Genomic DNA, 22,816 nt, shown 5'->3' with positions numbered 1-22,816 from the left:
AAACCTTTGAGGTGATGTAGACGCTTCTTCTAGGACACAATGATAGATTTGTGAAAGTTGAACAAACACTGGACTCTATTTTATCTCTGCTACATCAACGCGGCAAGGCAACCACTTCTTAGTCTCTCTGCTCCGATGGGTCGAACTCCCAGTCCAACGCTGCTTCACGTCAGCTCTTTTTGGTGTTGTAGCCCCAACCTCACATGACTGTGGATATTCCTAAATTTTCCAGCGATGATGTCATCCAATGGTTATATAAGGTTGAACGTTTCTTTCGAGTATACTTCATCCCCGACGATCAAAAGGTTTCTATAGCATTGTTCCAATTTAGTGGTAAGGAGCTGGCATGGTTTCAAATGTTGGAATGGTCCAATCAGATTCCAAATTGGTATTCGTTAGCAGCAGCGATTCGCCTTCAATTTGGTCCCTCACAGTTTGACAATCCACGAGCGGAGTTACTTAAATTTACTCAAAATACTTCAGTGGGTGCATACTATGATACTTTCATTGAGCTTGTTAATCGAGTTGTTGATATGGATGAATTGCTGTTCATGGATTGTTTTGTGGGCAGGTTAATTCCGCCACTGCGAAAAGAGGTTATCGCCCGGATACCTTAATCCATATCCCAGACAGTCGCGTTAGCCAAATTGTTTTGAGGAAAAATCGATTCCTCTTTTTCCTTCACCTCGGCCTCGTTACCCACTCCCCGAAATCAACCTATCACCCTACTCCCCAATCCCAAAGTCAACAGAAACCATTCATACCTTCTCCCTCATCCAACCTTACTTCTCCTTTTTTGCCTACACCGCTAAAACCTAGTCACCTTAACAAAATATCACCAGCGGATATACAATTTCGTAGAGAAAAGGGCTTTTGGATTACATGTGATGAAAATATTCTCCAACTCATAAATGTGCCAATAAACACTATTTCCTCCTACAAACGACAGAAGAAGTGGACGACCTTGTTGCTGAGTTAGACTACCCTCAATTAGCTGAAGTCAATCCACCAAATGATGGCTTCGATCATCACCTCTCGTACCATGCTTTGAAGGGCACAACAACCAGAGGAACAATCCATTTTACAGGGTATATTAATGGGATAGAAACCTAAATTCTTTTGGATGGAGGCAGCTCGGATAATTTCATACAACCTAGACTTGTCAAATTTCTCAAGTTAACAGTTCATCTAGCACCTCCGTTTCAAGTGGTAGTAGGGAATGGGGAACACTTGGCCTGTGAAGGTCAAGTTCATAACATTCCAATTCATATTCAAGGTTATTGCTTACGCGTTTTAGCCTATTTACTTCCAATTGCTGCTGCAGAATTGGTTTTGGGCACTCTATGGCTTACGTTAGACACACATTTGGTTAACTATAATCAATGTTTCATTACATTTTATATGGATGGCGTTGTAATTACATTACAAGGCGACACTAGCAGCCAAGCTAGTCTAGCTCAGTTTCATCACTTCAAACGCTTGCAGGTGACTAGTGCAATTGGAGAATTATACACGTTACAAGTGAGTTCTCTTGTGCAATTTACCTTCTGCATTAGACCCCGACATTAGGGTGTTGCTGCATAAATACAAGGTTGTTTTTCAACCACCTCATGGATTACCTCCTTCTCGTACGCACGATCATAACATTCCTTTACTACCCAATACTGCCCCAGTGTGAGTGCGCCCTTATCACTATCCTCATAGTTAGAAAATCGAGATTGAACGATTGGTCACAGAGATGTTTGCTGAAGGTATCATCCAACCCAACTCTAGTCCTTTCTTTTCACCAATGCTACTAGTGAAAAAGAAAGATGGTACATGACGCTTTTGTACAGATTATCAAGCCCTTAATGCACTCACCATCAAGGATTCGTTTCCTATGCCCACAGTCGATGAATTATTGAGTGAATTTTTTGGAGCTCAATTCTTCTCCAAATTAGATTTGCGTTTTGGCTATCATCAAATATTGGTGCAACCTGTCGATCGCCATAAGACCGCCTTTCAAACGCATCACGGTTTATATGAATGGTTAGTCATGCCATTTGGGTTGACAAATGCTCCAGCTACCTTCCAAGCCCTCATGAATTCTATTTTTGTTGATTTTCTGCAAAAAATTGTACTTGTTTTCTTTGATGATATTTTGATTTATAGTCTAAACTGGACTACTCATCTTGATCATCTGTCTCAGGTTCTCAAATTGCTGCATCAACACTCCTTAGTCGCCAAACTATCCAAATGTTCTTTTGGCCATAAAAAATTTAATATTTGGGTCATGTGGTTACAAAGGAAGGTGTCGAGGTGGATGAATCTAAAACACAGTTGTGAAACAATAGCCAATTCCCACTATAGTGAAAAAACTTCGAGCTTTTCGGGGACTCGCTAGCTATTATCACAGGTTTATTAAGAATTTTTCCATTATTGTTGCATCGCTTACAGATCTATTGAAGAAAGATGCTTTTCGCTGGTCTACACATACTGAAATAACTTTCATTACTCTCAGAACATCATTGACACATGCATCTGTGCTGGTTTTACCAAATTTCAACCAGTCATTTGTATTGGAAACCTAATGTTTCTTCTCTTGGGATTGGAGTTGTGCTTAAAATAATCATCCTATATAGCATTTTTTTCCAAGAAATTGACACTTCGCATGCAACAGAAATCTGCATATGCTAGATAAATGCATGCCATCACAGAGGCTGTTGCCAAGTTTCGTCATTACTTACTTGGTCAAAAATTTGTTATCAAAATGGATCATCAAAGTCTCAAAGAAATGCAAGCTCAAGTTATTCAAACACCAGAGCAGCAAGCATGGCTTACAAAGCTATTGGGGTTTGATTTTACAATTGAATACAAACGGGGTAAAGATAATCAAGTAGCAAATGCCCTGTCCCGAGCATTCTTTGCTGGTTCTAGTCTCCAATTTGACTTTCTCCACCAATTGCGTCACGAACTAAAACACTATGATCCCTTGAAAGAATTTCCAGTAGCCACCATTGATCCCAAATTTTGGGTTAAGCACAATGATTTATGGTTTTGGAAAGACAGGTTATTCATTCTAGCTCAGTCAAATATTAAACAACTACTCCTTAGAGAATTTCACGACTTACCCATAGGCGATCATGTTGGCATTCAACGTACTTTAGCCCGTATCTCTGCTTGTTTTTTTTTTTGGAAGGGCCTCAATCATGACGTTAAGGAGTATGTTCGATCTTGTTCCATAAGTCAACAAACCAAATATGTCACTCAACCCCTGGCTGGACTTCTTCAACCATTATCCATCCCTACTCAAATTTGGCAAGATATAGCGATGGATTCAGGATTACCTTTGTCACATGGGTACTCGGTCATCATTGATAGACTTTCAAAATTTTCCTTTTTCATACCCCTTATGGCTTTGCATACAGCCCACATGATGGCTGATGTTTTAGTCCAAAACATCATCAAAATTCATGGCATACCACATTTTATAGTCTCAAATCGGGACAAATATTTTACTCGTAAGTTTTTGGAAACACCTTTTTAAATCTAAAGGAACGACCTTAGCTATGAGTTATTCTTACCATCCACAACAGATGGTCAATCTGAAGTCTTAAATAGATGTTTGGAAATGTATCTTTGGTGCTTCACTCACCACACCCCTAAATCTTGACATAAGCTTCTACCATGGGCTGCCTATTGGTACAATACTGCTTTTCATTTCGCAATAGGCATGACCCCGTATCGTGCAGTATTTGGTCATGACCCCCCACAGATTTTAAGGTATACACCTACTCCAAATGATGAAGTCATTGTAAGCCAACAGTTACAGGAGCGTGACATGTTGTTGCATCAACTTAAACATAATTTTCACCGCTCCCAAGAAAGGATGAAAGCCTATGCAAATGGTAAAAGGAAAGAGGTGCAATTAGCGGTGGGAGATCATGTCTTTGTCAAGCTCCAACCATATCGCCAAATCTTTGTGGCTTCACGCAAAAATCAAAAGTTGAGTATGAAGTATTTTGGCCCCTTTCCCATACTGGAACGCATAGGCCCTGTGACATATAAGTTACAGCTTCCCTGTGACTGCCCGTATCCATCCTATATTTCACTTTTAAAAAAATGTATTGGAGACCCACATTAGCAGGTGATACCAGACGAACTATTGCATGACCAGTTGCCACAATCAGTGGACCTTGAGGACAAGGTCCATTTCATGGAGGGGGGTTATGATACAATGAAACAATATGCCCAAAATGAAAATACACATCAGTAGAGATAGGTGGGCCAAAAGGGTGTAATAAACTTCTCAAAAGTGGATGGAGTGAGGAGATCCAAAAGGAAACGGTTGGAGTCCAAAGGAAAAAAGGACTACGTGAATATAAGGGGTAGAGAGTAAGAGAGAGGGCAGACAAAACGTGAGTCCCTTCCTTCTTTCTGAATAGTTTTCTGCCTTACTTGTATCTTCCTCTGTTTTTGAATTGCTTAACCTTCTTCACAGGTGATTGAGATCATGATCAATGGGAACCCTCATTCTTGTGGCTGCATAGAATAGGAATCATTTGTTTTGTTTCCTTTAATTCTGTTAGAACCTTTGGCACTTACCAATAGATAGGGGTGGATGTTTAGTTCACTGAAATAAACATTTCCAATTTTGTTATTGATTCCTTGTTTTCCAGTATTGATGTTGGTTCTGGGTTGTTTCACTTTCATACATATTCCAAATTTGTTTTGCTACCCAACAAATAAAGAATATATGACTAATAGATTCATATAAATTATCATGCATTACTCATCTAAGGTTGGCGACAAGGACTCCTCTCTTAAATAGATTATCAAGTGTAGCTACTTCGTCTTCATCGTCCCAAATGATGGTATGTTGTAGCAACTTATATGTAGACTTAACCGTGAATTTGTATTTGTGATTCTCCTTCCAAGACCACTCATTGGTTTAAGCTAATTAGACACATAACCAAATATGTACAAGTATTATTTTATGTAGTTTTTCTTTTTTAATTGAATCTTTGACTTTTATAAATATTTGAACTTGAGATCTCATTACTTATAAAACTATAAGTCATGAAAATAAATTTTGGTCAAGTTATCTCTTTTAAGTGTTGACTGGTCTAGTATAAAAAATATTATTCTAAAAAATGTATTGATGTTTTATTGTTATTGACGGATTTTATCAATGGATTTGTAATTTTTTTTAATAAATTTTATCAATAAATTCTATAATAATAATTTTAATATTAATAATAATTACAATAATATTAATAATTAAAATAATAATATTATTAGTGATAATAATTAGTAATAATAGTAATATTGTAATACTAATAGCAATAATGAAAATCATAATATGTTAACTAAACAATCTTCGTTTAGTGGTTATAGTAAGTAAATTTGGGTTTAAGTTTCTCTTAAAAAAATGATAACTTTCATTTGGTGATGGAATTTGACTGCTGGTAACACCATTTTGTTAATTATAGTGTTTCTTGATTTAATCACTTGATCTAAATAAATATGAATTTAAATATTATAATAAAAAATTATTAAAAACAAGAAAAATCTTCTTATCAAATTAATCAAAATTAGTTAACATTTAAAAGAACTATAATATGATATACAAAAAAAATATTACTCTATAAACTTAACAAGCCATATGGCTTAGTCTTAATAGATTTCAAGAAATCAACTCCCTCTTCTATGAAATTCATAGAATAAAAAAAGTATGATCATGTTGCAAAATTTGTTCTGCTAGAAAATTAATAAACTCAAATGGTTGTTAGACATTTTTATTTTGTAAGCTTTTAGGATTGTGCATTACTATTTTGTTGGTCATCCCTCGTCATTAGTGCATCATGAGGGGAATTTTATTTAGAAAGGTAAAGAAAAATTTCCATTCTTGTAAGAGAAGCTCAGAATTAGTGGCCAGTGGGGGCACTCTTACTGCAAAGTTTCTTTATAAGGAAAGGCAAAGAGGAGAATTTTTTAAGAATTTCCTTCTACGTTACTACTAATTTATAATGCAAACTTCACTGCTTTGGTTTTATGCAATGGCCATATAAATGTTCATAAAATAACATTGTTGAAACTTGTTATAAACAGATTCAACAGGCACTACAACAAAATGGAAAATCACAGCCACTAAAACCTCCTACTGAGGTATCATCATCAGGTGAGCATGAGATATCTTCCCTTATTTCCCTCATTCATTTCTGTGTTCTGATCTTTTCTGTCATGGTTTTGTAGCACTTGCATGCACATATAAAAAACCATTTTTCTTTGCTCGATTACACTTTACTTCCAGTGGTTTGGTTCAAAAACAGTTGAGAGTAACTCCACTTGTTTCTTCTCTGGTTTTGAAATTTTGGAGATCTTATCTCTATACTTAGTTTGCATGTTTCCACATTGATATATTTCTCATCCATTTTTCACAGTAATAACGTCATTTAGTCAATCGATTTTTATTGTATAGATGGATAAGGGTTATTTCAACTCTTATTCGGGTAATGATAGGAACTTTTACTAAATATAATTTTATCTTTTAATTATCAAAAATGTGTAAATTTTTTAAATATTATTAAAAGGATAAGTCATGCTACATTATGCTACATTGATACGACTAGTTAAAATTTGATTATTTTGAAATTGTGTCAGCTTTATACGACTTGAGTTCAAATACACTAATCGTGTCACTTGGCACGACTTACCTATTTCAATAATTTCTTAAAATTTTATCCATTTTAGTAATTAAGAGGTAAAATTCACTAGTGCAAAAAACACATATAATACCATTTCTAGGAGACATATAATACTGGTTTCATCACTGACGTAGATCTCAACTATGTAAAATGTCAATTACATATAACACCGGTTATAAAAACCGGTATAATATGTACCAAAATCTGAATAAAATATTCAAAAATATGTGCTCCAGAATCACATACTAAATCATAAATCCTAAATCCTAAACCCAATACCAAAGTGTTTTCAACATATAACAATTACCTAATTTAAAACATAATACATTATATTCTAAATATAGTATAATAAAACTAATTATCTATATAAATAATTGTAAACCAAATAATAATTAAAATTAAAATATTTAAAAATAAAAAATTAACCTGAAGCGTGATCGTGAACGAAGCTATGGCGACAATGGAGGCAATGTGGCGGCGACAGAGGCAGCAAGAGCGACAACAAGAGTGGCAACAAAATAGCAGAGAAATGTGAACAAAAGAATCTCGTTCGGTGTGGTCTTTAATTTAGTCACTATAGCAACTAATTATTTTTTGTCTCTAAAAATTGGTTTTTATTTCATGATTTTCTTGTAATTATATATATATATATATATATATATAATTCATATCTTTTTATTATATATACCATTTGACTGAATTAATTTTATTGAATTAGATAATTATATTTTTTTATCTAAATTCTAATTTACTATACTAAAAATAATCAATCTAAGTACCAAAATATTAATTAAGTTTGGCAAAGTTGTAGAGGGAGGTCCATTGATTTATTTTTTAATAGTATTTGTATTCATTATATCATTATTTTGGGTTATATATATGGGCAACAAGTGAAATATATATATATATATATATATATATATATATATAATTGGCATTTCTACTTGGTTTAGGTTTAATTTATTTGTTTAAATGCTTGTCATAAAAAACAATTTATTATTGACCTTTAAATTGACTTATGTTTTAATGAATTGAGGTTGTTGAATTGTCTGTTATTTAAGCAGAAATTTTTCCATTATTTAGCTGACCCTCCTTGTGAAAGTTTAATCGAATTAGCAAGCTAGGTTCACCATCACATGATTTAATAAATATTGGTCACTACTTTTCTAACCTTATCTTATAACTTGCTCATCCAATTCATTTAATTAAACAGCATGGTCCCAATGTTCTATTTTCGGAAAAAAATAAGAGATCGTGCTCTAGCTAATTAGTCATAAATGTCAAAAAGAAAAAAGAAAGGGAAAAACTATATTCCATAAACTAAATTATTAGTAACTTGGCACCAACTTTCACATGGGAAAGAGAAGAAAATCAGAGAACAATAAATACGTTTATATTTTGCAAATTTCTGTGTGAAATATAAAAAAATAAAAAATGTTTGATATTTGGTTTTGATCTTCAATGAAAGAAATTATTTGCCATATTAGAGATGATGATATAAAGATGGAATATGATTCCTTGTCATTGAAGGTGACAATCTCTAATTGAATGGTTTTCAGAGAATTATTAGTTTCCTAGTTTGTATTTGCAGGTACTTATTTATGAGCCATCTTGTGATGAAAATTGCAATGTGATGTTGAAGGAAGGAAGACAAAAGGGATAAAACAAAACTTGTGTGTCATGTATTCAATTGCAATGGAATCACCACACTACACAAAGGAGGATCTACACATCATGAAAAGGTCAATTATCTCAACTAAATCCTTTGTTTTTTGGACCATTATGTTTCCAATTTTTCTTCATTTTTTCTATATTTTTTTTTTCATTTTCACTTTATGTGATTATTCTGTATAGTGTTCTACTACTTGCTGGCCAAGATTGCCATTTGGGATTTTCAATTTGTCAAAAACACTTTGTTGTGTCTTTCTTGTCATCTACTTGTCTTCAACAATTTTTGTTTTCAAATTAAGTCAAACTGGTTTTCTAAGCATGTGGTTTGCTTTTCTTTTTGGTTGCATTTGGGTGCATCTTTGTGTTAGGATGTTAGCAAAACAAACAATTTAAATTTCTTCTAGACAAAATTTTAGAAAACAAAAAGCTCATTAAGTAAAAGTTAATTTGTATAAAAATTACAACTAATGAATAAATTAATTTTAATTCTCTTCAAAAAAAAGTATGAAAAAGTTTTTCTAATACAGCTTCATTTATTCTATATCCTTTTCATTGTATTTTGTAACTAGTATTTTATATGTAGAAAAGCATAAACGTTTTTTAAATTGTAACCAGTAATTATATATGTTGATCAGATCTAAAGTTATAGGGTGTTTTTTTCTTTTTTTTTGCAATGAACATATTTTTTTCTTTCTAAAAAAAAATGTGTTAAGAGAAAAAACAGATCCCAATCTCCTGCAATGCAGGGTTCTTAGGATAAATTAATAATTGCTTAGTATATTTGAAATAAATTATAAAATTGTCAAAATATCCATTGATTTTATCATTTAATGATCATATATCTCTTGCAATAAAAAAATCTTTGTAAATAAATTTTCATGTCCATTTCTTTTAGAATAAATATTACTAGAATTAAAAGAGTATGATATTTTTATTCCGTTACACAATCACAAACTATTATGTATAACATATGGATATTAATTTATAATAATTATTTAAAATTCATAATGATGAATAATTTATAATCAAATAAAAATTTTTACTGATAACGTGTGATTAAAATTATTCTTAAAATATTTTCTACGTTTTCTTAATAAAATATTTAGCAATGTCATTTTCATGTAAAAAAAATATACAATTATATTAATTTTTAAGTATTAAAAAATTATTGAATAATAGATAAAAAAATATTTCTTTTAGAGAGTTAATATAGCTAATATGATAATCAATTAATTTTACATATTATAAACCATTTATATTAATCAATAATAAACATTGGTATCCGTTAACTGTATATTTTTAAATGAAATCTTATTAATTAGTCTGTAAAAATATTAATTTAGTTATTCACAAAATAATGTTTTCAAATCATGTTGCTACATCTTTACAATAAAATTATAAAAAAAGTAATGTATTTTATAAAAAAACATAAAAAAAACGGTAATAATAATAATAATAAAATATTATTATCCTAATATTTTTTAATTAATTATATTATATATATAAATGTGTGTGTTTGATGCAAGGGCAAAGGTCCAAACAGTTTCAGTTTGGTCACTGCATTCAATATATCATTTTATATAATTTTTTGACCAAGTCAAAGTGGTATGTTTTCTTAATCATAAGCATAAGACTTCATAATTTTAAGAATTGATTAGGACATTGCAGTAAGATAATTCCAACTGGTTTACCCCTGATTTTGTTGAATTTCAGAAAGTCAACAATAATAATAATAAATTGTCTATATTACTAAAATGTAAAAGGGTATCAGAAAATTTATATGTGGAATCATATGCACATTAAACAGTTATGTTAGAAAGAAAAAGACAATATAATAAAAGACATATTCCAAAACAGTACTATTTGTGTTACTGTTCAACATCCATAATACTAAATAAATTATTTTATTTTTTAGTTTCCTTAAGTCAATTCATCAATCTTAATTTTCACATTAATTATCTCTAATTTTTTATCTCTTTTTTTTCATACCATCTCTCTATAGAACAGAAAAAGAAGAAACAGAAATGAACTTTTTGGGGAACAATGATGTTGAGTCAAAAGCTTACTATAATACATTTATTATATGTTTTCTTAAATCGCGAGAAATGAGATAATCCCTGAAGCTGGTTCCACTCTGTAACTACATCTTTATATGTCCTCAAACCTGGTCAATTCTTGCACACTTTTCTCTTTCTCTCTCTCTATCTCTCTATCTATCTGCTTTTTCTGTTAGAAAGAAGAGGTAAAGGTAATATACACATACCAATCACTTGTTTCATATTCTCTGGTCTCGATGTTTCTCATTGTTTTGTTTATGTTAGCGAGATAAAATGTCTTTTGTTTTCTTGTTAAAAGATAAGAACAAGTAACCACTCCATGTATATATGCTCATGTAGCTACCTAGCAGGCCTGCATAATTATATTAACCTTATATGAAATTGTGAATATTTTATTTGACAAAGGTTTGCATGCTGTGATGTCAGTTTCTTGTGTGGCAGGCCGGCAGAGAGACAAAGATCTCTTGTGTTGTGTGTTTTCCAATGTTAGCTGCTTTCTACGTTTTATATAATATTTTGAAACATATATAGAAGATGGCTGAGTTAAACAATAGAGGGTGGTCTGTGTTGTGCCTCAAAAGAAGTGTACTTGTATTTGTTAAGAGGGTGTTGGTGCTTATTGCAGTAAAAGCAGGAAGAAGAACAAACCAAGAGAAATTGGAATGGAAGGCAAAGGTTTAGGAGAAGTCAGAAGGCTTCACATCATTTACTTCCTTAGTCAGATAGGTGGTCGTGCAGATCATCCTCATCTAATTCGTGTTCTTCATCTTACTCGTAATGGGGTTTATCTAAGAGGTGTGTTCCTTTTCTGCATCTGGCTCTGAATATATAGTACCTCTTGTTGTTTCTTCTGCACTACACATAAGGTGATGTGAATACAGTAAAGAAATACAAACACTTGTTACATTTCAGACTCTTTGTTTCTATCTTTCTTTCCTCTTGTCACATCACATTACCTTTCACATTTACAATCTCTTTCTAGGTGTATATGAGTTCTTGGTGTTCATGGATATTTTTGTTGTGATTAATGTGATTTTTATTATCTAACGGTATTGCCTTTTATCTTGTGAAAAGATGTGAAGAGATGGCTTGGGGAATTGAGAGGGAAAGAATTGCCTGAGGTTTTTTCTTGGTCCTACAAGAGGTTGAGTGATACCCTCCTGATCCTTGCTTGGTCCATTTCTATACCTCATTTTTTTAACCTTTAACTATATGTGTGCGTTATGATGAATTTGTAACTAACAATTATTGAACGGCAGGAGGTACAAGAGTGGATATGTGTGGCAAGACTTGTTGGATGACGACCTCATAACCCCCATCTCTGACAATGAATACATCCTCAAAGGATCACAAATCCACACTATCCCATTTGGTATGTACTAACAGAAAATTGCTATTCCCACTTTTGTTATTCACATTAATATTTGAGTATGGCCACCCATAATTTCTATCCATGGACATTTCCAAAGCATTATGCACTTTTCCAATAATGTTAAAAGGCTCATTAAGTTGGACAACTTTTTGGATAATGCTGCAGCAACAACTCCTTCACTTGAAGAAAAGAAAACTACAGTTTGTGATATCAATGCTGAAAAGATGTGTCCTCAATCACAACTTGTAGAGGACAGAGAACACCAGCAGCAGCCGCCACAGTCCTTAACAGAAGAAGAATCTCAGATTCAAGCAGACCATAATTCTAAAACAAATTCTCCAACAAAAGGGTCATCAGAAATCAGTCAGGATTCGTTGGTCTTCAGCTCAGACAGGTCGTCTGTGACAGATGATGACTCTTCTAAGGTTGAAGAAGAGAAGCACTTAGAGATCAAAACAGGCAAAGAGAGTTTCAATGAAATGCACCAGGAGAAATTAGAGACTTGCACATTGCCTTCCTTGTATCACAATTTATTGAGTAAGAAGGGCACCCACAAAGATGACCAAAATAAAACTCACTCACCTGATTCATCCTTGTCCACCATTTCATCCTCATCGTCATCTCAGTCATCCTTTACTAAGATCAGAAGCAATTCTACAAAAGTTTCTAACATATTTCGAAATTGGATCACTTGTGGCACTGCGGATACAAATGATGCAGCACTCATCCTGATGAACCAGGCTCAAAAAAAAAATTCGAAGGAACCTAACAACATACCTGAAACAAAACCTGAGATTTGTAAGGGAGACCGATTGGGAGGATCAGAGAGGTGTTTTAGGACTTCTTGGGGTCATCACGACCAGAAACAGCAATATGGGGCAAGGTGATGAGTTATGCTATCAATTGAACTTTGAATATTTTAAAATAATGATCCTAATATTATTATTTGCTTGGTTGCTTCCTGTTTTCTCATTCTTTTTCCTTGTTTGCAGAAAAAGCTTTGATGGAGAGGAAACAAACGGGAGCAGGAAAAAGTTAGGCGACTTGCTAAATCAAACTTCTTCCAAACCATTTGGTGGACCAATTTGCTCGTAAGTGACTCAACATGTCACCTCTTGAGTATAATTTCTATTATTAGCATTTCATCAGTATGGTGAGAAGCAACTGTGCATGAAAACTCACGGTTATATTTGTGGAGGATGTTTTAGCACTGAAGAAGATCAATAGGATACAATATTAGTACTTGTCAGGACCTGATTGAGACTCAGCTAAATGAGGTGCATGGAGACCAGAAGCTGCACTAGACTGTTAGTTATTAGTCTAATAAGTATAAACAAAATGAATATATATTGTGTGTGTGTGACCTGTCTATTGGTACGACAAGTGGCAAAAGTTTCCAACAAAAAGGCCAGAGAAATGAAGATTCAGGATGGTTGTGTTAGTCTAGTAAAAAATCCATAATTTAGATTTTCCTGTAATAAAATATAAAAAATAAAACAAAAGGGTTGACATTTATTAGCAGATTGTGATGTTTACCAACTTTTGGCTGCGGGGTCTAGTGTTAAAGATTTCACAGTTGTTTCATGCATCTCAATTAAATGTGAGTAGTGTACTATGAGCTATGTACTTGATGCCCATATATTTCGAGACACATTCAATTTCACGTTTTTATCATAATCATCAATGACAAGACCATAAATAGGACTTGATGATGCAGGCAATGTGGGAAGTCGTTTAGGCCTGAGAAAATGTACAAACACATGAAGTCTTGTAAAGGAATGAAAGCGTTGGGAAAGTCAGCTCCAAATGTTGAGGAGGCACAGCTTCCGAGATCATCAACTTCATCCCATACACACTACTTTTTGACCAACTAAAATATGAAAGAATGAACACCTTCATCTCAGAAGGCGTTGGCTTTTTAAATTTTGATGTTTTCACACTTGGTCCTAGTGCTATTATAAAATGTGTCTCTATCAATGTCTCTTGCTTTCTCTACCATAACCTTTGGTACGATTATTCTTTAGTCTTGAAAATGAAACCAAAACATTCTGCCCACAAAAAAAAAAACAACCTTTTGGCACGACACTACAAGGCAGGAATTAACAATTTGGCATTTGTTCATACGATAGCCAGAACTACACCTTAAGAGTGTACTTGAGATTTCCAAGGTTAGCTTACCAAAAGGTTAATCCAAAATGAATTATAACATAAATCTAAGTAATAAACATATCCTTGTCGATAGAATAGAGTTCAAAAATCGTAGAATCTTGGGCATTACTTTGTTCAGCCAGAAAGTTAGATTAAATTATACAAGGTGTAAGATCCTAATTAAAGTAGTTATACAGAGACCAAAACGAGCTGTTGCAACTTTAAATCTTCACTGTAATACCAATGTCAGCTATCCAATGCAGAGTCAGTTGTATTCTCCATATCCTCAATTATGTTAGTTATTGCACATTTACTAATTAGAAGCAATAGTAGAATTAACATGCTCAAGTAGAAACCGGTACAATTTTTTCCTTAGCTTCTCTACTCTGTGATCAACCTTATCTCCACCAACCAAATTATCTAACCAGTGATTCACCTGTTTGAGCTGTCCGAGAAGACTTGCAATTTCAGTGTTCCCTTCATTTTTCAACCCAAACTCATTCCTTAGGGACTCCTCCAAGTACTTCAGGAACCATTCACTAGATGCCTCGAGCAGTTTTTCAGCCAAACTTGCTGCCACTTTTATTTCAGTTTCTTTTGACTGATCCTGCTTGGCAGCATCCTTGTTCTTGGTTGCCAAGTGTTTCCGCTTTGCAGAAGGAAGTCTTTTAGAAGTTGAATTCGGCAAAGGACTTGTTTGAGTTACTCGATTTTGCTTGCTTTGAGCAGTTGCATTCTCAGTATTGATGTCCTCAGGAGAATTCTCAATGACAACATAATGACATTTCTCACCCTTTAGAACCTCACTTTTTGCCTGATTTTCGAATAGATTGAATCTGGAAAGGTTGGTACCTATGGCAGCTTGTACCCAAGATATAGTATTCATTCCACTGGGAACTTTGCCAGCATCTTCTATTGCACACTGCAGTGTAGAGTGGTTGCTTGGCTTTGGTTCGGGAAATGGGGCAAGTAAGGAATCGAACAGCACTAAAACCCTCCGCAAACGCAGGTGAAGCTCCAAAAACTGCTTCACAAGTAATCCAGCAGAAAGTGTTTGACAAGACTTGCAAAGTTCTGCATACATGCTGAAAGAGAATGCTCATCTCAGTCGAAAAAATTATAAACCGCATCCAGTAGGTCATCTTGACCAAAAAGAGGAAAAACATGTATGTGTATATATATATACACATGTTGTGTTAAGCTAACTTTAAAAAAATAATCACTTAAGATAGCATTAGAAAAGAAACAACTATTTCCTTGAAAGAAGCTGATCCAGACAAGCTATTATTAGAAAACTGAGAAATTTCCTTCCAATTCTGATGATCAACAAGTGACAATGTGAGATGTAGTGATGGAATAGCCATAAGGTTTCCCTTGACATTTGCTTGGCAAGAAATTTACAGTTGAAATAACATTCAAATAGTGACCAACAATTAGAAAGATATAACATTCAAATAGTTACACAGTAACAAAATAATTTCTGTATTTCAATAATTAGAAATGCTTTCTGAAATGAGAAAGTGTTTAGGTTCATTAAATGCATTATTATAAATACTGAATTAACAGATAACATGCATCTGTTAGACAGAAGTATGGCAAATTCCAACAACAAGTAGGAAGGGCGGAAATAGGTGACAAAAACATAACTGTATTGTCTACAATAAAAAATTTAAATAAATAAATACCACATGCATTGGATCACAGAATCTGTAGCAGATGCTTCTTCAAGAGACCGCACAGCCACCAAAAAAGTGACATTTCTATGACCTATAACTTGCTGCAAAAAGAGTGACACAACAAAATTAAAAAATTAGAGATGGTTGCAAGCAAGTTTGAATATTAGCAAGACACAAATACACCTCAATACCTTTGCAAGATCACACATAGAGGGTGAGAGATCATCCCAACATGCAGGAGAATCGTAAGACCAAGTCTTGAAATTGAGGGGCACCTTTACTAGTTGACCATCAACACTGCCACCATATGGTGACCTACTACCAGTACTGCTCCTCGGAGGAGTGCTTGTCAATGATTTTGGACACAGATTCTCCATTTTTTTCTTAAAGGGTAAGACACTAGAAGTTGGAGATTTTAGCGGAGAATCAGCTTTAGTGGAAAGCTTCTTGCCTATCACCTACAGCATCATACACCATGTACTCACAGTAAGATTCAAGAAAAGTTAAAACACAACATAAAAATAAACCTTTTTGTCCCATAGAACATCAGAGTAAAAGTGTTATAATATTAGCTACATGCAGTGCGACATCAGAGTATGTAGAACCTTCAAAAGTACACTCAACCAAAGGCCCTACCATACTGACCTCAAACATTCACGAAACACATTTACATAATTCATTACCAAACAAAATATTAACAACATTTCAAAGCTTACAAAGAAAAAGCTGTAGGCGTGGTCCACAACAACAGAAATTAAAGCCTATAAGCGCCAAAAATTTAAAAAACCAAGAGGGCCCTCATTTATCCGGAACGCTGATTCAACAAAAAGAAAACAAGATTCGGCAGTGGGACGACAACCTCACGTTTCCTTAAAAATCTACAACCTTAAACTTGGGACACTGCTGAATACAACTTAATGACTACTACAACATGTCCGCCATCAAATATATAGTACAAGAACACTCATTCCTTCAAAAAGACAAATCCTCTACTAAACCACCCCCCATAGAAAACCCATGCAAAATTTACAACAAAAAGCAAAAGGATCCAAAAGGTAGAACCTTTCCTTCACCAAACTCAGAATTAATAATACAAAACAAAGTTCAATGCAGTTAAGATCTTTTACTCGAACACAAAGTGAAAGAAAATTTTAACTTGTTTTCTCTTATTTTCCATCTATCCTGCTATATTAGGAACTTGGAACAGCAGATAAAAAGATGAGAAAGCCTATCAAAAATTTTGAATTTAAAAAATTGATTCCCATGTACAAAAATAATATTTTCTCTGTTGTTTTATATTTTCTCTCCACCCAAACCAAAAAAAATACTTCCTTTTCCCTCCATTTTCTTTCCTTCCATTCCTCGAAACATCTCCACGTGAGTATATGATTGAAAGAAGAAGAAAACAGCAGAAAGGGAACAGAGACACACTTCAGGCGAAGTGGGGTTGGATTTCTTGTGCTTGAGTTTACCACCACCGGAACTCGCAGAACTGGTCTTCTCCTTGGGCACAGGGCTATGATCCCAGACTCTTCTCGCAGAGTCCACACTCAACCTCCTCGTCTCCACCTTCTTCTCAGCAACCTTCTTCTTGACCCCTTCAGTCTGGCTCTGGGGCGCGTGGAGGGACGCGCCGGGTAGGAGCTCGGTGGGGTTGCCGACGAAGGGGCGGCGCTTGGGGAGGACGGTGAGGCCGCGAACGATGGGGACGGGGGAGGCGCGGTCGAGGCGAGTGACGTAGACGAAGTGGCCGAGCTGAAGCTTGTCGGAGCAGATGAGGTGGGCGTCGGCGTCGGGGACGGAGACGAAGGCGGAGTGGAGGGAGTCGGAGAGCTTGAGGAAGTAGCCGCGGGTCTGCAGGGCGGAGGTGGAGGAGAGTTGCGGCACGATCTCCGTGACCTGGAGGAGAGCCTGGCGGTGCACGGCGGTTACCTTGCTGCCGGCGTTCTCCAGGAGCTTGGAGAGGACGCCGGGAGTAAGGGATGCCATGATACTGGAAATGGAAATGAGAGCAAGAACTCAAACACGTGAAATTTATCTTATTTGAATAAAAATAAGTAAAATAAATAAATTACTTATTTCAAAAACATCTTTGCTCCTTGCTTTTCTTTCAAAAACAAATAAATTTGGTTTTCTACAGTGAAGGGATGCATTCACAATAACTACTACAAAAATATTTAAGTTATTATGTTTATTAAAAGAATTTCAAAAGTATAATCACAATTATTATTGTTTTAATGAATATTCATTATGTTTTCGAAATGTTTTCTCCATTTAAAAAAAACTAAATCTCAAACAAACACTATAAATATAACATTTCTATTTTATTTCTCTACTTCGGCTACCTTAGAGGAAGACCTCAAAAATTAATTAGTCCTATATTATTTATTATTTAATTAATTTAAAACTTGTATAAACATAAATGGGGTAGTTTTAATCTAATTAACTTATTTTTTATTAAAATAGAGTAATTTTATAATTTAATTAAAAAACTATAAAATAAATAAGTAGTAACAAATTGATACATGTGGATGTGAGTTATATGAGTTAATGGAATTTTAATGATATACTTGAAAACATGAAGTTATGATTTATATTGTTAATTTTGAAGTGAAATTAGAGAGTGAGAGAGAGAGAGAAGAAATACACGTGGCAAACACAGAGATGTCACTTTTTTTTTATATTTGAGTGAAGAAACAGAGAAAAAAAGGTGAGTTCATTCCATAGAGTGCGACAGAACACGTTTCAGGGTTCAGATTCCTATATTCGCATAGGTTATTGTTTCTTTATTATTATCATTATTCTATTTTATCATTTCTCCGAGGGATATTTAAAACTTAAATTAGTTTTAAAAGGTGATGATACTTTGGTATATTAGTTTTTGTGAAATGAAACTATATTGACATAAGGAAATATACTCCACTCAAATGCTTTTTACCATATGATATTTTTTTACACAGCAAAAGGATGTGTTGATGAATAAAAAAAAGTAATGCATCAAAACCATTGAGTCTTTGACTGAATTCATAAGGGAGACAGTGCATATATCCAGAAGTCAATACATGAACCCAGAGAGAAATAATGGGACTGATTTTTTTTTATAGCATATTAGGTCGTTGTAGAATATTTTGACAGTTAATGAAATTTATGTTAACAAATTTGATTGAATTTCATTTTCCACACTTTCTTCTTATCACAATCTTAATTATATATGTATATTAATGAAATTTTATTCAAATGATATATTGTATTTTAAAAAATATAAATTTCTTTTTTCTCATTTTTAATATTTTTTATGTGTGATATTTTTCTCATGTTATTATGTTCATTTAATTTGAAGAACTCTTATTTTATTATACAATTTTTTATTTTTCTTTAGATGAGTCAAGCTACAATTGAATCATGGTGTTTGAACTATTATATTTTTAAGTAAAAAGAATTGTGTCTTGACTAATAACTATAACTTTTGGCCTAATGATATTTGCTTGATCTAATTATTGGTATCAAATTCAATATCGGAGTCACAATCAAAGAGTTTCATTTCTAGTAAAACAATTGTTAAGGAATAGATTGTTGCGAGTGACATCAATTGTCTCATGGTCAAGTCTCAATCGAATCGTAGTACTTGGATTGTTGGGTTGTTATTTTAATAAGTAAAAATAGTTGAACTTTGACTATGAGCTATAATTTTTGGTTTAAAGGTAAGCTTTCAATCCAATAATGTTGATCTAAGTTTCACTATGTAAATAAATGTGGTTGTATATGAAAAGGTGAGGTCCATTGGTGATTTTATAGTTTCTTGATTAATTAACATGTATTTGAAAAAAAAATCTTAAAAGAATTTATTTAGAAGATGAGCTTATGCAAAAACACAATAAATTCAAGAAAAAACACAATGAATTTAAGAAATATAAAAGATAAGGATAAAAAGATGCACAAAGATATTTTATACTAATTCAGCCTAATTCCAATATCAATTACTAATATGAGAGATATTGTTTCCACTATCTTATAAATATCATACCACGACCACACTACATATGTGAAACATGTTAACCCTGAAAAGATACTAACTAAATGTAAAAACCAACTACATCAAAAATACCTGTAACAAAAGTCACAATATATCATTTGTTTTTTTATGAGTATTCAAAGATTAAGATAAAAAAGTATAAATCAATTTCACAATATAGCCTTATTGATGAATTTCTTCAAAATATATTAAAATAGAAAGATTTTAACTTTTTGAAGTGTTTTTTTGACAGTATGGAATCAATATTATACAAATCAATTGATATTTCTTCAAAGGGAAAATTGAAAACTATTTACAGGAAACATTTATGAAGAAATTTAATTGATTATGTTTAATGTTGATAAATTATATTGTTTTATGTTGTTTTTAAATAGAAGAGCTTGAAACAACCTAATTAATTATTTTTCACTTAATCAATTAATTGTCTTTTAAAATAGTAGGTACGACCATTAAATTAATAAATAATTCAAAATTTATATGCTATTAATATTATTACGATTTGTAGGAATTATTGGAGTTGATATTCATTATTTCTCGACAATTTCTTATGGTTTTCTTATGTTATTTTTCAAGAAAATTAATACTTTCATATATTAGATATGTAATTTTTTTATCCTACTATATTTCTTGTGTCATATAATTTAAACACAATAAGTTTAATGATTTATATAATTTAGTATATGAATCTATCGTCTTCCATTAATCATACAATGATCATGTAAATTCATTTATCTTACGATACCTTGATTTCCTTTCAATCTCCAGTATCCTTTTGATTTCATTTCAATCAGTGATGACATATGGATTTGTTCTCTCTTCCTAAAGACTCATTAAGTATGTCCCTACCAGAGACTAACATCTAATCCACTCCGATCGGATCAGGTAAGTCCAAACATTCATACCGTATGACTACAAGCGATCATAGTGTGTATGAACTCGCTCTCCAGCTTCTCACCAACTGATATCTTAGTGTATGTGACTTAGATAATTAGTGAAGTAAGAGGATCTCTGCTCGTAGGCTTTTCATATATGTAATGTACCAAAACACAACATCTCACACATTACCCCAAATGTATAACATCAAGTTCATGCAAGCTTTCATCAATCACATACAACACATATCATTCACATACAATGTATATCAATCACTCATACATCATTTAAGATTTCTCAAATCAATTACATATATATCTCAAATTCATCCTCATATAAACTCATAATCAAATTCAGTTTAACTAACTTTATAATCTAACATGCATATTGTTACTAGATTACCTTATTATTTAAATTAGCTATAAGGTTCTATTAAAAAAAAATACATAACTTCCTTACTAAAATTCTTTATTCTAGTGGAAACTTTAACTCTAACCGAAAAACCATTTGAGACTCTAGAGACTTAAAGCATGTTATTCAAACATCACCAAGATTCAGTATGTGATAAATCAAGTTGAGAAAAGTTGAAAGGAACATTTTTCTCAATTGTTCCATCAAAATTGATGACTAAATCTTAAGAAAAAATAAATAATAAAATATATTTAAAGCAAAAATAAATTTACTCGAATGGTGTGCTGCCGGATCTTACAAAATGCATGGTAAGTTTAATTTTTTTTTCTAAATAGTTATTTTAAAATTTATGATATTGTAATTTTAATTGATTTCTTTTAAATTGAAATATCGATTCTCGTTAAAATGGATACATGAGACGAAAGGAACAAAAGCAATTTGATTAATTATCTATATTCATACTAAAAGTAAAAAACACATATATATTGAAAGTGTGCCAGCAAAAAAAAGTTTAATTTTAATTATTATTGGCAATTTTTTATTATTATTTTATACTAATTTAGTGATTACCAGTTTGGCGTTGTCGGTAAGAATATGAGATGGGATGAAAAGGTCTAAAAAAATTAGTAGATACTATTTTATAGATTAAAAGAAAATTTTAATTTTTTTTAATATCTAAATAGTTATGATTAATAAATTTTTCAAATTAATATCTAATTAACTATTAAAGTTATAGTTATCAATTATTTAAGATTATAATGTTGATAATTAAATTTGTAGTTAATTTAAATATAAATTTAAAAATTAGATTATAAATTTTATTAACAATAAAAAATATTTTAAATATTAATAATTTTTTAGTTTTTAAAATAATATTTAATTTAGTTAATGACATGATTAATTATTATTTTTTAAATTAATTTTTATTTTTTATTATGAGTTTTTAACTAGTATATTTAGAAACTGGTTAGTATTTAGTATTTGCTTTATCTATTTTAATGAAAATTCATTCTTCTTTTTCCATCAGACCAACATGTAATTTAGTACTTTGGAGAGAGGAGATTGTCACGAATTCCAAATTCTGTGTTAGAATAAAGTTTTCATAAAAAAATTGAAGAGAAAAAAGTTAAATTATGAAATTAAAATTACTTGATATATAAATTAATTTGTAAAAAAATAGTTTAAAAAAAATTATTTCTTTCTTAAATAACATAGAAAATATGTCCTAAGAAAGTAGAAGGGTACCCTACCTTCTCCTAGTACCCTTAAAAATGAGTTAGAAAAAAAGAGGAAAACAACGTAAGACAGGTTATGTGGCATCTGTTTTGGGCATCTAGACAGTTAGCTGAAAGGTAACGAACTTAACTAAACCTAGCAAAATGCTGACTTTCCACTGACCTACTGCAACAAACAAAACCCATCAACATAACCATTGCCACACATTAAGCAATCTTCATTTAATGCACTATGCAAGACTAGGCCTTATTCTAATTCTGGTTTTTCCCTGTCCTTTCTACCTTACCACATCTTCATGGAAATAAAAAAATCATCAGGTGAGAAGCTCTTTCTGATGGATGTGGATTGAAGGCTCCTTAGCTCCCACTGCACCTGAAAGCTGCAAACCCACCAACTCATATACACAAACAGAAGCCAAATAAATCAAACTTCTAGTTTCTATGCACCCTCATGTAAATTTGTTTACACTGTAGATATATAACTTGTGAGGTGTTTTGGATAAAAGGTTAATAAATTTACCATCTTTGTTAGGTTGTGAGATTGAATTAGAGTGTAAATTTGAACTTATTTTTTGAAAATAAGTACTCAAAGTAACTGTAGATAAGGAAGTTTTAGATGTAAGAGTTGGCCCATTATGGTGAAAATTGTAGAGT

At 32.5% G+C, this 22,816-nt stretch overlaps 2 protein-coding genes across 3 annotated transcripts; one reads left to right on the top strand and one right to left on the bottom strand.

Moving 5' to 3' along the window:
• The first annotated feature begins 6,055 nt into the window (after window positions 1–6,055).
• On the top strand, window positions 6,056–13,763 carry LOC137834930 (UPSTREAM OF FLC protein (DUF966)). Of its 2 annotated transcripts, XM_090302770.1 has the most exons (8): window positions 6,056–6,160; window positions 8,278–8,428; window positions 11,040–11,209; window positions 11,489–11,558; window positions 11,674–11,786; window positions 11,952–12,669; window positions 12,779–12,877; window positions 13,504–13,763. In XM_090302770.1, the coding sequence occupies exons 2-8, from the start codon at window positions 8,367–8,369 to the stop codon at window positions 13,658–13,660; spliced, it is 1,389 nt and encodes a 462-aa protein (XP_090158896.1). In that variant the 5' UTR covers window positions 6,056–6,160; window positions 8,278–8,366; the 3' UTR covers window positions 13,661–13,763. The 2 variants fall into 2 exon arrangements, with proteins under 2 accessions (XP_090158896.1, XP_068499279.1); XM_068643178.2 differs by lacking the exons at window positions 6,056–6,160; window positions 8,278–8,428 and adding an exon at window positions 10,515–10,605.
• A 197-nt stretch (window positions 13,764–13,960) lies between these two features.
• LOC137834929 (elongation factor 1-delta, putative (DUF936)) lies at window positions 13,961–17,634 on the bottom strand. The gene is made up of 4 exons (XM_068643177.2): window positions 17,042–17,634; window positions 15,802–16,068; window positions 15,620–15,711; window positions 13,961–15,019 (listed from the first exon to the last, which is right to left on the bottom strand). Exons 1-4 carry the CDS (start codon window positions 17,597–17,599, stop codon window positions 14,248–14,250), a joined length of 1,689 nt encoding a protein of 562 aa, XP_068499278.1. The 5' UTR covers window positions 17,600–17,634; the 3' UTR covers window positions 13,961–14,247.
• Between the last annotated feature and the right edge of the window lie 5,182 nt (window positions 17,635–22,816).

Source organism: Phaseolus vulgaris, chromosome 5, assembly GCF_051622355.1.
Source record: "Phaseolus vulgaris cultivar YP4 chromosome 5, ASM5162235v1, whole genome shotgun sequence".
NCBI classification, from domain to species: domain Eukaryota; kingdom Viridiplantae; phylum Streptophyta; class Magnoliopsida; order Fabales; family Fabaceae; genus Phaseolus; species Phaseolus vulgaris.
The sequence above is the reverse complement of the archived record's forward strand: the minus strand, read 5'-3'. Positions and strand labels throughout refer to the sequence as shown.